This window comes from Penicillium vulpinum (genome assembly GCF_028829585.1).
Source record: "Penicillium vulpinum strain IBT 29486 chromosome Unknown utg000002l_segment0_segment0, whole genome shotgun sequence".
NCBI lineage: Eukaryota > Fungi > Ascomycota > Eurotiomycetes > Eurotiales > Aspergillaceae > Penicillium > Penicillium vulpinum.
In genome coordinates, this window is record NW_026643242.1 from 5,451,184 (window position 1) to 5,464,152 (window position 12,969).

The window sequence follows — 12,969 nt, forward strand, 5'->3', positions numbered from 1 at the left end:
GCCAGCCACATACCGACGTTGAGCAGTGAGTATAGACTCCAGTACTCCGTATGTATTTTTCAATAAATCTGGCTGTTTGTTTGTTTGTTTGTTTGTTTTGTTTGTTATTTCTTTCTTATGTAGCGTATTCCCCCTTAAGGATAGGGCAGAACTGTAAGTATCAAGACCGAGGTACCGATGAGAAGTCCATGTCGTTTGATAAGTAAGGGGGGTTTTCAGTTAGCCACAAATTGCATGGTGACAATGACCTTTGTCAGTATTTTAGATAAGAAAATTCGAAATACTTAATATGAAACAGGAAGAATTGTAAAGAGAAAAAGGCGACGAGCTGAAAGTTGCCAACACCTTACTGACCGCCTTGGACACGTGTCGACGCGTTCAGTGACTTCATCGGCTTCAACCCGACTTTCCTTATCGCATAGCTCTCACCTGTAATCTTCATCTAATTTACTCAATCTCTGACTCTGATTACCATCAAACCTCTAGCAGGGAGATGAAGGGCAGTCGAAATTATGGGACAAGGTTACTCCCTCACAACCCTGTCCGCGGGGTCGGCGGGCATCGATGTGCCTGAGCTATCTGAACTGGTGTATGAGAAGTCGATGGGGGGTGGCAGGTTCATGAAAAGCATTCGCGCAAGGCAAACAAATGGCCTAGTGTTTATCAAGGTTATTATGAAACCGTTCCCAACTATGGAGCTGGAGCCATATATTAAAGACATTACGAGTATGTTTGGATCATTTTTACTATTTCAAGCTTCTAATACCCGCTCTAGGGGAACGGATGTTGTTGGCGGATGTGCCAAATGCATTAAGCTACCAGAGGATTCTTGAAACTGGCACGAGTGGATACCTTGCGCGCCAGTACATCCACAGCTCTCTCTATGATCGAATGAGGTATGTCTGTCGGACTTGTTGCTAGCGAACCAAGCCTGACACAAATATAGCACACGGCCTTTTCTAGAGCATATTGAGAAAAAGTGGATTGCCTTCCAGCTGTTGTGTGCTCTCCGAGATTTCCATTCACTGGATGTCTACCATGGTGATATCAAAACTGAAAACGTTTTAGTCACAGCCTGGAACTGGCTGTATCTTTCGGACTTCTCATCATCTTTCAAACCGACATTTCTTCCCGAGGATAATCCGGCAGACTTCTCTTTTTTCTTCGACATCTCAGGAAGACGAACTTGTTACTTAGCCCCCGAGCGGTTCTGTGTTGCCGGGGAAGAGCCTAGCGAAAGCGGCGTCAACTGGGCAATGGATATATTCAGTGCTGGCTGTGTTATTGCAGAGCTCTTTCTTGAATCGCCGATTTTCAACCTGAGTCAAATGTACAAGTATCGCAAAGGAGAATACAGCCCAGAACACAGTCAACTAGCAAAAATCGATGATCCGGAAATTCGAGAATTGATCCTGCATATGATTCAACTTGAGCCAGAGTCTCGTTACTCGGCGGATGAGTATCTGAATTTCTGGAAGGGTAAGGCCTTTCCGGAATACTTCTACAGTTTTCTTCATCAATACATGTCCCTCATGACCGATCCTTCTTCCGGACGAACAGATGTGGATGCAGAATCGGCTATTCGAGGGGAGGCAGACGAACGTATTGAGCGAATTTACCTAGACTTCGATAAAGTGTCTTACTTCCTCGGTTCTAGCACTCGTGGCGTTGGGGCTTTATCTAACGTCCCAGTCTCCAAATTGACGGGCAACACTCTTCCTGTGAGACTTGATCTGCCAAAAGGTGAAACCCAAACTTCAGCACTACAATCACAACCAGACGATGGTGCTTTGATTTTCCTAACACTTGTGGTATCAAACTTGCGAAATACAGCCAAGGCATCGGCTCGAATCAAAGCCTGCGACATCCTTCTTGCGTTTGCGGAAAGGCTGTCAGATGAAGCTAAATTGGATCGCATTCTTCCATATATCATGATCTTATTGACTGATCGGACTGATACTGTCAAGGTTGCTGCAATTCGCACCTTGACACAATTACTGAAGATGGTCCAGGTGGTCTCTCCAGTCAATGCCTATTTGTTCTCCGAATACATATTCCCAAGGCTGCAGCCATTTGTTGCTACATCCAACAACAAATCAAGTGCCATGGTGCGTGCCGCATATGCCTCATGCATTGCGTCTTTGGCCCAGTCGTCCTTGAGATTTCTGGATATGATCCAAGCATTACGATCCGATACGCGTTTGGCTGCGTTAATCCCGGTCGGATTTGAGGCCCGATGGACCGAGGATGCGACTTATCACAATCTCTATGATGTGGCTCGGGTCGATCTTCTGGAATACTTCGAGGTTCACACAAAAGCCCTGTTAACAGACACTGATGCATCAGTGAGGCGGGCCTTTCTGGGTTCTGTGTCTAGTCTCTGTGTCTTTTTCGGCAATCTCAGAGCAAATGAAGTCGTCCTTAGTCATTTGAATACCTACTTGAACGACCCAGACTGGATTTTGAAATGTGCATTTTTCGAGGCTGTCATTGGTGTCGCCACCTACGTGGGGAGCCTGAATCTGGAGCTATACATATTGCCGTTAATGGTTCAGTCTATGACTGAACCTGAGGAATTTGTTGTTGAAAGGGTAATTCGATCTCTGGCAGCCATGGCGGACTTGGGCTTATTCCAGCGATCAACAACGTGGGATCTCCTACATACGACTGTTGGGTTTTTGGGACATCCGAACATCTGGATCCGGGAGGCAACAGTCAAGTTCGTGGTTAACTCCGCCAAATTTTTATCAATAGCGGATGTCCATTCTATCCTGACACCCATTATCCGGCCTTTCCTCAAGATCAACATTGTTATGTTTTCGGATGCTCAAATGCTCGATGCACTCAAACGGCCAATGTCAAGAAGTGTGTACGAAATGGCCTTCATCTGGGCTTCCAATTCAGACAAAGGTGTTTTTTGGAAGTCGCCAAGTCGAGATGGCATGGTCAGCTTGTCTGAGCCTGGAGCATCCAGTCCCCGCGTGGGTCAACGCAATCCTTCCTTTAATATGGCCTCTCAATCAAGAAATGACGAGGACGAACAGTGGCTTGGTCGGTTGCGAACCCTTGGGATGGGCGCTGAGGATGAATTCAAGCTTCTTGCACTCAAAGACTACATTTGGAGGGTCTCATTACGGCAATCGAGAGAACCCGATGTCCATTCCGCCCCACTATCGAACGACATTGTCAGTCTGACACAACATGGGGTCAAGCCCCAGACTGTGTTCTTTGATAAGGAAATTAAAGATCAGACGCGAGCAATCTCCTTAGCCATGAACGATGGTAACGTCGAGGACCCAAGGCCGAGAACAATTGCAGATGCTTTGCTTGATGCTTCCACAACCATTGAGCGAATGCCCAATGCTCATCGCAAGCACTTGCGGTCGAAAAGCCAACTTTTGAAAGAAACAAGACGTGCCTCAGGTGTTCCTATCTTGGACGGAAATGATACCTCTTCACTATCATCGTCTCCAGTGGCGTCATCGCCTGCTGGAGGACTCACATCTCGACCATTGTCCCCTCCGAGAATTGATAATGACCAACGGCTTTCCAGTCGCCGAGCGAGCCCTGGACAAGACGGCTCATTAACACCAACTAATACAGATACCAGAAGTCTATCCGATCGTGTACATAAAAAGTCTAGCGCGATGAGTTTGTTGAGCCGCAAAGATACCACCAAAGCCTACGCTGAAACGGGCACAAGCTCCACAAACGCCTTTGGGAAGGTGGACGCGCCAGTTCAAAGAGGAGGCACACCCCGACCATTGACGCCCTTACTCTCAACCGAGCACAAAGCGACCCGGATAATGTCACAGAAATATCGTGCCCACCATTCGTATGGGGGCAACGACCCTACGGTTCTACGACTGCTAGATAATGTCTTTGAGGAAAACTACCCGACAGACCTATTTGACCTAGGGCCATATATCAAAGAAGTTGACACCCGCCAACCAATTCGCAGTGCCACTGATCAAGAGCCAGGTAAGATCTGGAAGCCCGAAGGGAATCTGGTCGCAACATTCGGGGAGCACAGTGCGCCTATCAATCGCATTGCGGTAGCACCAGATCACTCTTTCTTTGCTACAGCCTCCGACGATGGCACGGTGAAAATTTGGGATACAACCCGTCTTGAAAGAAATTTGACTCCTCGATCCCGTCAAACTCACCGTCACGCAACAGGCTCGCGTGTCAAGGCTTTGACCTTTGTTGAGAATACCTACACTTTTATTAGTGCGGCAACTGATGGCAGCGTTAATGCTGTTCGAGTCGATTATCAGAAAGTCAGTCAGACAGCCGTCCGATATGGCAAGCTTCAAATTGTTCGCGAATATCAGCTTCCCATGGCCAAAGATGGAACAGTCGAATACGCGGTCTGGATGGAGCACTTCCGCGACGAAGGGCAATCCACCTTAATAATTGCGACCAACACTTGTCGCATCATTGCGTTGGACATGAAAACCATGCTGCCGATCTACAAACTGGAAAATCCAGTTCACCATGGAACTCTAACTACATTCTGTTGCGACCGTAGGCACCACTGGCTACTGGTCGGCACAACTCATGGGATCCTCGACCTATGGGATCTTCGCTTCCGCGTGCGTTTGAAGGCATGGGGTCTTCCAGGCTGGGGTGCTATTAACCGGATCCAACTACATCCCGTCAAGGCCCGCGGACGCTGGGTCTGCGTATCTAGCAGCGGAAGCCACGGCAATGAAATCACAGTGTGGGATATTGAGAAGTTCCGCTGTCGCGAGGTTTACCGAGCGACTCCACTGGGCGTCGGCAACAATGGCTCCAATGGCGCTCATCATCCCTCCCGCGCCCCTCACGCCTACCCGACGCCTATCGTGCCGAGTGATTACGAAGCGTGGCGGGTCGATGGCGACCGACCAGAAGGGATGCTGAGTCGGTTTGCAACAAACGGCCCTGAACCAGGCATCCCATCTTCTAATAATCCGGCCGGCGATCGACTCGGCATCTGGGCGTTTGCGGTCGGCCTCAATGCTCCTGGCGAAGACAAGGACTCCAACACGAAATGTGGGTACATCATCTCCGCAGGATGCGACCGGAAGATCCGCTTCTGGGATCTGGCTCGACCGGATCTCTCCTCAATAGTCAGTGGGCTAGACGTCGTCTCAGATGGTAGTGCCAGTGGCAAGCCACACTATGAGCAGTCTCAACCCGGCCCAAGTCTCCTAGTTACCACCGAGCATCTCCCCAGTTCGCCCAGCACTGGCAATTCTCGGGATACTAGGAAGGGAGCCAGCCCGAGGCCGCCGCGTAGTACCGTCATCAGCCTGCAGCAGCAGATGTTATTGAAGAGCCATCTGGATATTATTCAAGACGTGGCGGTTTTACGTGTGCCATATGGTATGGTTGTGAGCGTGGACCGTGCTGGTATGGTGTACATCTTTTCTTAGTCTTTTAATGTATGATATCCTCGGCGAATAGTTATTTGGATTTCTACTCCGTACACTCCGTAGCATGGGATATTCACAAATTGCACATATTTTAGGCGTATATCGAGTACTCGGTACAATAATGAGATTGTATCCGATGTCTTTTTATAGATATTTCTTCAGCAGATGGGCATGATTTGAAATGGAATATCAATAATGAGAAGCTTACCCCTATCATGGATAATGATATGAATAGGTCAAACCAGCGAAGCTATTGACCCCCCACATGATGCAACTATATTGTGCAATACCTACTCCGTACTCCGTATATATCCTATAAACCCCATTGCCCACGCATTGAACATCCATTTATTGTCCCCAATACTTACGGAGTACATAGTTAACGCTCTGTACTAAACTCCATTCTCGAGATTAAACACACCAGATATCTAGGTACTTGGGCATAGTGTATCGGATACCTCGGGATATGCGGGTTCCAGTTGCATGAACTAAGGTATCGGGTACGACGCCCATTGGTACTAAAAGTTTGCTGGGGAGAGCTGTGCTGTGGGGTGAGCGAAACACTGGTGGGTCGGACAAGTGGATCGACAGGCCAGAGAGCCTAATGAAGCTTAGAGCAAGGAGAAGAGGGTTCTAGAAAGGCTTCGGATGGAAATCCCAGGAGATTTATATTGTATATTTGTACGGAGTAATCTAGAGACACTATTAAAGCACGTTTCTGTCTGCTTCAATGTACGATGTACTACTTAGTGCTCTGTACGCACAACACCAATACCCCGTAGAATAACCAGACAAAATAATAAAGGAGAGATTTTTGATTTTTTTTTTCAAAAAAATGAGATTATGAATTTTACCTTGGAACAAAGAAATTGACACTATAATCTCCGAGTCGGATATAATTACCCCCGAGTTTATATTTATACACTGAAGCAGTAATGTACAAAGTACTCCGTACTCCGGTACGGAGTACTTCTTTACACCGTACATAAGTACATATTACAACAGGGTGTTTACCAATGGCTAGTGCAGTCTTTCCACGATCTCGAGGCTTCGCTAGATCTCTCTACCGTTACAATGTGCATACATGTACGGAGTATGGAGCACTAGTATATGTAGTTCCTTACCATATGGAGCCAGAACCCTGCAAAGTCGTGAGGGGCTGCGGGAAATGAGATCTCCATTGAAACTGCCAGACTGAGTAGCTAGGCTTAGTAGCCTAGTTTGCCCGCTTTGACGGGTTAACACGAGTCTAGTACTCCGTACTCGGTAGAGAAAACAGGAAATGTGAGGTATGAAGATACATATCTAATATAGTATTTCTTTCGAATAATTTCCGTTGATAATAATCTATGTATACATGTATATAAATATGAATGTATGTTGTATATATAAAATTGAAACATATCATCCAGGGGGATATGATCAAAACCTATGGGGAAGAAATACTGGGTCAGGGAAATCCAACCAATCATATAAAATGAATCAACCAGTTCGGACGGGTAACCAGACGGGATATCCATATGGCTCACTGAAAGTGATCGACTCTAGGGATACATGTAGGTATCTAAGTAGATATTGCTAAAGTTTGAACTGTTAGGTCTCCTAGCTGCTCGCATGCAAAACACAGGAGCTTGCATATATATCTAGTCGCGTTGCGTATTACCGAGAGGACCGTGTAAGTGTAGGAATTACATATAATGTAGAAAGCATGGGCGAAAACGCTAACATTGACAACATTGACGTTGCCAACGGTGTTTAGATGTATCATTTCTATCTTTATACTTTATACGAAGTACATATGTATTATATCCTGCAGATATCAAGATAAATAAGATAATAACAAGGTATACGGAGTACGGAGTTCCCAGGTATAATAAACCTAAGCTAAAAAAAAAAAAAAGAGAAATGATGAAACAAAATAAAATACACGAGTAAACAAAATACAAAATTACAGGGATAATTAAAGTGGAGAGAGGAAACCTCCTTTGGCCTTAGTTTACTTCCCTCGATTCTTCTTCTCCTATTTGTCCTCACCCCCCTAAACCCTCCATTCTTGGGTTGACTTTGTTTTTCAGCATAAGTTGTATGCATATGGGCGGGTGTGATCTCGAGTCTTGAGTATTATTGAAGTTTCGCCCGAACTTCTCTCACTCTCACACTCTCTCACACACTCTCTCTATAACTCGGGTAAACACTCATTTCGGACTCCAGGGCTTGCACTCAATTGCTCCCATTCCTCAATTCCTACATTCTTATATTACAATCGGAATTCCAAACTGGACTGTCCACAACTCTACATACTCCCAACTTGACATACTCAAACTCGATATATATATATACATATATATAAATCTACAACGCAAAAATGGTCCATTCTCTGCGAGATCATGGGTCTTTTGTCCGGCCATCCACTCGGGATCGGCCGACTACACGCGGCGAAGGAGAAAATTCGCTGGTCGTTCCTAGCCGCACATCGTCGTTGCATTCGCGCATCACTCAACCTATCCCGTCCACACTCAGCATCAAGCCTGCCCAGCGGACACCGAAAACACTCACTCATGCTTACATGGTATGTGGTGTCGGACGCGAACCTTCACAATGGGTCAAGGCGCCTGTCCCCGACCAAGGCAAGATTGGCCACATGAAGGGGGCCGTCGGTCAATTCTGGCTCCCTGAGATCCTGGGGAGCAGCCCTCGACTAGAGCAAGATAACGAGATCGCACGAGCTTTACACTCAGCTATGCGAGCATGTTTCCCTCACGACGTGGAGATTTGCACCGGTAAGAGCCAGCCTCACTGTGCACACCACGCGTTCGTGTTGCAACAGGACTCTTCTCACACTCTGTACGGTATCGCGCTGCGCGTTTGGTCCCGTGCGGATGAGAAGCGCGCGGAGACCATCCGCGAGCTACGCAAGAAGACAGAGCCAGACTTCTACGATAACCCCGATGAGACCTACTGGATTCCTTACTGCTTAAGCTTCCTCTCCCGGTATCCCCTCTACGATCTGCTAGGTGACTACCTCCGTGGCATGTGGATCCACTGGAACAAGGCCACCAACCTGTTCCACGCCGAGGAGGTCTCTCGCATCCTCAGCTTCCCGGCCCCACGTCTCAACGACTTGGTCCGTATTGATATGAAGGATTATGCCCTGTGCTATCAGTTCCCCTCATCGCCTACCGGCTTCCAAAACTTTGCCATGTGGCCATTGTTCACTTGTTTGTCTATCCCCAACATTGTCGGCGTGATCGAGGCTGCTGTCTCGCCTACCCGCCGCATCATTTTCGTCAGCCACTACCCGGCGATGCTGACTGTCGCCGCGGAAACCATTCGCTACTGTGTTCGCGTCTATGAGTGGAGTGGTCTGTACGTGCCCGTGGTTCACGCCCGCCACGTCAAGGAGCTGGTCCAGGAGCCCGGTCCCTACATCTTGGGAATTACCGCAGAGTGCCGAACTCTGTTCAATGCCCCATCTGATGCCCTCGTGGTCGACCTTGATCGCAACTTTGTCCTCACATCCAGTCCGCCTAATGTGTTGAACCAGGGCCAGCGCACCAAGTTCATCAACCGTATGACCCAATCCCTGAATGGTGATGTCTCGCCTTCCGGTGTTCCACCGCACCTGCGTACTGCCTACGCTGGCGGCAAGCTCATCCCGGCTGGCCAGATCATCGTCATGAGAGGAGAGGTCGAAAGTATTGAAGAACCCCAATGGTGGAACCAGGATGCTGTTATGGGCGTCATGGACCATGTGTGTGAGAAGCTGGTACGTTTTTTTCGCCTTTCAATTGTCACTAACCACAATCGAAATTGACATTCTATCTATTAGGGCCGCAACACCGGTATGAAGGCTATCTTCGGAGGCTCTGTCAAGAAGCCTCTCATGACTAAAGTTTCCATGCGTCACCTCAACGAGATTGTCCGCGAGCGTAACCAGTATTCTCGGGATGCTATGGAAGCCTGGCAAGACTTCATCAACCTCAAGGGCAGAATGGATACCGAGCTCAGCAAGGTCACCAAGCGCAACAACTTCTTGGTCGAGGAGCTCGAGACTTGGAAGCAGCAGTTCCTCAAGTTCCAGGCCTTTGCTGAGCAGCTCACCAAGGAGACCTCGGAACTCAAATCCAAGATCGAAAACCACAAGCGCGAGAGCCGTCGCCTCACTGCTCTTATTGACCAACAGAAGGATGATGTGGTTCGTCTTACTCTGCGCCTGTCCGGCACTGAGAAGCAGCGCGACGATGCTCTCGAGGCACTCGTCCTTCAGCAGGAGATTGCCGAAGAGCTTGAGCGTGAGCGCAAGCGCAACCAGAAAGAGATCTCTGCTCTCTCGCACACTAACGCGACCCTTGCCCGCGAACGTGAAGATGCCCAGCGTGTTGTCATGCACTTGCGCAGCCTTATCAATGGCCAGAGCCACCACATGGAGCACATCGTCCGCTCCATTGGTAGCAGGTCTGAGATTACTGAAATGGTCGAGCAGGGCTACGAGGACGCTCCAGAGGAGCTCAGGGAGGATGTGTCGGTCGCTGAGTCAAAGGAGTCCGTCAAGACGGCTAAGGAGGTCAATGGTCACAATACCCTGGTAAATGACATGAAGCCCGAGCTAGAGCAGCATTTGCTGAACCTCGGAAAGGATCATAAGACCCTTGCTCGTCTCAGCATTACAGATGTCGCAGACCGCTACCTGCGCGACAAGACCGATGCCATCGCAGATATCATCCGCAGCATCAGCGACCAATGCGCCGCCGCCGTCGAAGGCCTGCACTTGGCTCAGGACGCCGAGGAGGAGGAAGAATCCCAGATCTCTTCCAAGCTCCACAAAAACGACCGTCTTGGTTCCGACTACGACAACGACGGCCGCTCCACCCGCGCTCCTAGCGAGATCAGTGACGCTGACAACAACTCTCTCCACCCGGACAACCGCCGCTCCAGTATCCCCCCGACTCCAGATCTGGTCCACAACCGCTCCAGCACATCCATGTCCATGGTCAGCAGCTCTACTTTCCCCGAACGCTCAAGTCAGCAGTATGGTCCCGGCGATATCCCGACCCGGATCGTTGAGGATGATGATGAGCGCGCTCACGAGACTGAGAACGTTGACGACCAGCAGACTGAACGTGGCACTCTGTCCAAGCAGACTAGCGAGGATCTCATGCGGCCCTCTACCGCACGAGTGCTCTCCTAGATTTTCCATCAGCTTTTCAGGTTAGATGACGCAACGCTTGACTGAGACGATCTTGTTTCTGTTTTTTTTTTCTCTTCTCTGTCCATTCCTTGTTCTCCTTCTGTCTGGCGAGGCATTTTTCTCATTTTCACTTCATCTGTGCAGTATCTCAAATACACACATACGCTCTGGTTGTCTGGCGTATTTCTCATTTCTCCTGCTGGTTTCCGTCGTGTTGATTATTTTTGATCTTCATTATATCCACCGACCATCTATGTGTCTTCTTGTCCAATAATTTATGGGCATTTTTGCCTTCCCGGGTCTTTTTTCTTTTTCTTTTTCTTGCCCTATTCTCTCCCCAGGAATTTGTTTATCTACTATATGTCGTGCCGTCTGGGATGGAACGGCTTGATTTGTTTTTGCGCCCATCTCGAAGAGAGAGCCCTCCACTTTGCACCGCCATCCGCGCTGTCTGCGGATGAAATTTCCTATCTATCTACAGTCCTTGATCTGGATTGTTCCGATCTACCAGGGTATATATAGTTCCCTGTTGTTTAAAAGGGATCCTGTGAATTTGAACTTTTTTTAAAATTGCCACAAGTTACATCCATTGTAGCGAGAGCGACCTCGAAAGGCCTTTGGAATTATTTAAGTGATCCTTGTAGCATTTATATGCTAATAATTAACTGTGTACATCACCTAATTGCAACCCAATACACCCCCAGGACTCATTTCAAGCCAACTTCCCCGGCACAACAGGATGGCCAGCACTCAACCCACCACAAACTGCCCAAGCCTGTCCATTAACATAGCTACTCTCATCGCTACCAAGGAACAGAGCAACACGCGCAACCTCATCAGCAACGGCCCCCCGCTGCAATGGGTTCAACTGCCCGATCTTGCGCTCCGTCCCACGCTCCCGCGCCCGATCAAACACCGTCTGCGTCATCCCAGTCTCAATCAAACCAGGACAGATCGCGTTCACACGGATACCTGTCCCAGCGAGCTGGTACGAGACCGTCTGCGCGATCGATATCACTGCTGCTTTTGAGGCGGAGTAGTCGGTTGAACCGGCGTTGGAGCGGAGGCCTGCTACAGACGCTGTGCCAATGATTGAGCCACTTGGGTATGGCTTTGAGGCTGAGGTTATTTTCATTGCTGGGGCCGCGTGTTTGGCTGCTAGGAAGACACTGTTTGTCCCGGTTCAATTAGATTGGTTCGGCTCTCGGGGAATTATGTTTGTCATATTTCAGGAAAGGATGTACGTACCCGAGAGCATTTACTCGCATCGTGTTTAGGAATCCCTCGCCATCAATCTCAGTGAATAGCTTCGGTTGCCCTACCACGCCCGCGTTCGCGAAGAAGACGTCTAGTCGGCCATATTTGCTGACTGCTTCGTCGATGACTCCACTCAGGGCTTTTTCATCGGCCGCATCAAATGACCGCACGTGTATGTCTACATTTGGGTAGAGGGACTCCAGCTCCCGCTTGTGTGTTGCCAGATAGGTGTCACTGAAGTCGCAGATGTAAACTGCTTTGGCACCATTATTGGCGAATTGGTGGGCGCTAGCTCGGCCGATGCCATTGGGAGAATTAGCCCCTAGGATTTTGTCAGTATAGTGGGTTTGAAATAGTGTTCGAGAATAGTAATTACCGGTCACAATTACTACCTTGTCCTTGACCCGACTGTATATTTATGTATTAGCCATGCATATTTGTAATATATGCAACGATAGAAGCCAGCTGAACCAGAAGAAAACTATAAGATTCAGCACTACTTACGGTCCTGCTGAATCAGGAGCAACATGACGGATCTTGGGGATATCCTCGAACGTGCCCTCGAAGGGAATCCCCTCAACCAGCTGCTTGCTCAGGGCCTGGAGACGTTGCTTTGCTATGGCAGACATACCGTTTAGCTTCGAGTGGATCTGAAAAGGCTGCCAAGAAAAAAAAAAGGAATTGAATGCGCTACAATAACAGCTTCAATTGCGGGAGCTTTGTAGTTGTAACAGCTCATCAGCTTTCCCCACTTGGTCGGTAATGCGGAGAGCCGAGGCTCCTAGACTACGGCCGGGCATAGGGACTAACAGACAGCATAGTCACGTGAAAATAAGTTTAAGCAATCGAGTCACATGACAGTTAGCCGGTCACGTCATGTGCTATAGGGTATCAAAGCTGTCTTTGTGGGTTTCAGAACAACTCCAAATCTGTGCTCTTTGTTTTCTTATGCTTTTGTTGGTCCTAAAATAGGGTATCTAGGGTTGAAATCCGTGCCCGCCCCTGAAAATCACGGTCGATCTCCCTTCATTCCATCCACGGATCACTACAACAAGGATCGCCAAGAACGCGCGACAAGACGAGCCAAGTATCAGAAAGCTACAT

The 12,969-nt window shown here is 48.5% G+C and overlaps 3 protein-coding genes across 3 annotated transcripts; 2 read left to right on the plus strand and 1 right to left on the minus strand.

Moving 5' to 3' along the window:
* Nucleotides 1-512: 512 nt before the first annotated feature.
* On the plus strand, nt 513-5,420 carry N7479_005049 (ubiquitin-binding serine/threonine protein kinase VPS15; the record flags this gene model as incomplete). Its single annotated transcript, XM_057252746.1, has 3 exons — nt 513-726; nt 776-896; nt 947-5,420. 3 exons carry the CDS (start codon nt 513-515, stop codon nt 5,418-5,420), a joined length of 4,809 nt encoding a protein of 1,602 aa, XP_057112071.1.
* A 2,365-nt stretch (nt 5,421-7,785) lies between these two features.
* On the plus strand, nt 7,786-10,608 carry N7479_005050 (DENN (AEX-3) domain protein; the record flags this gene model as incomplete). Its single annotated transcript, XM_057252747.1, has 2 exons — nt 7,786-9,186; nt 9,250-10,608. 2 exons carry the CDS (start codon nt 7,786-7,788, stop codon nt 10,606-10,608), a joined length of 2,760 nt encoding a protein of 919 aa, XP_057112072.1.
* Nucleotides 10,609-11,320: 712 nt separating this feature from the next.
* Nucleotides 11,321-12,494, minus strand: N7479_005051 (SDR family NAD(P)-dependent oxidoreductase; the record flags this gene model as incomplete). Its single annotated transcript, XM_057252748.1, has 4 exons — nt 11,321-11,777; nt 11,857-12,187; nt 12,242-12,273; nt 12,370-12,494. The coding sequence occupies 4 exons, from the start codon at nt 12,492-12,494 to the stop codon at nt 11,321-11,323; spliced, it is 945 nt and encodes a 314-aa protein (XP_057112073.1).
* Between the last annotated feature and the right edge of the window lie 475 nt (nt 12,495-12,969).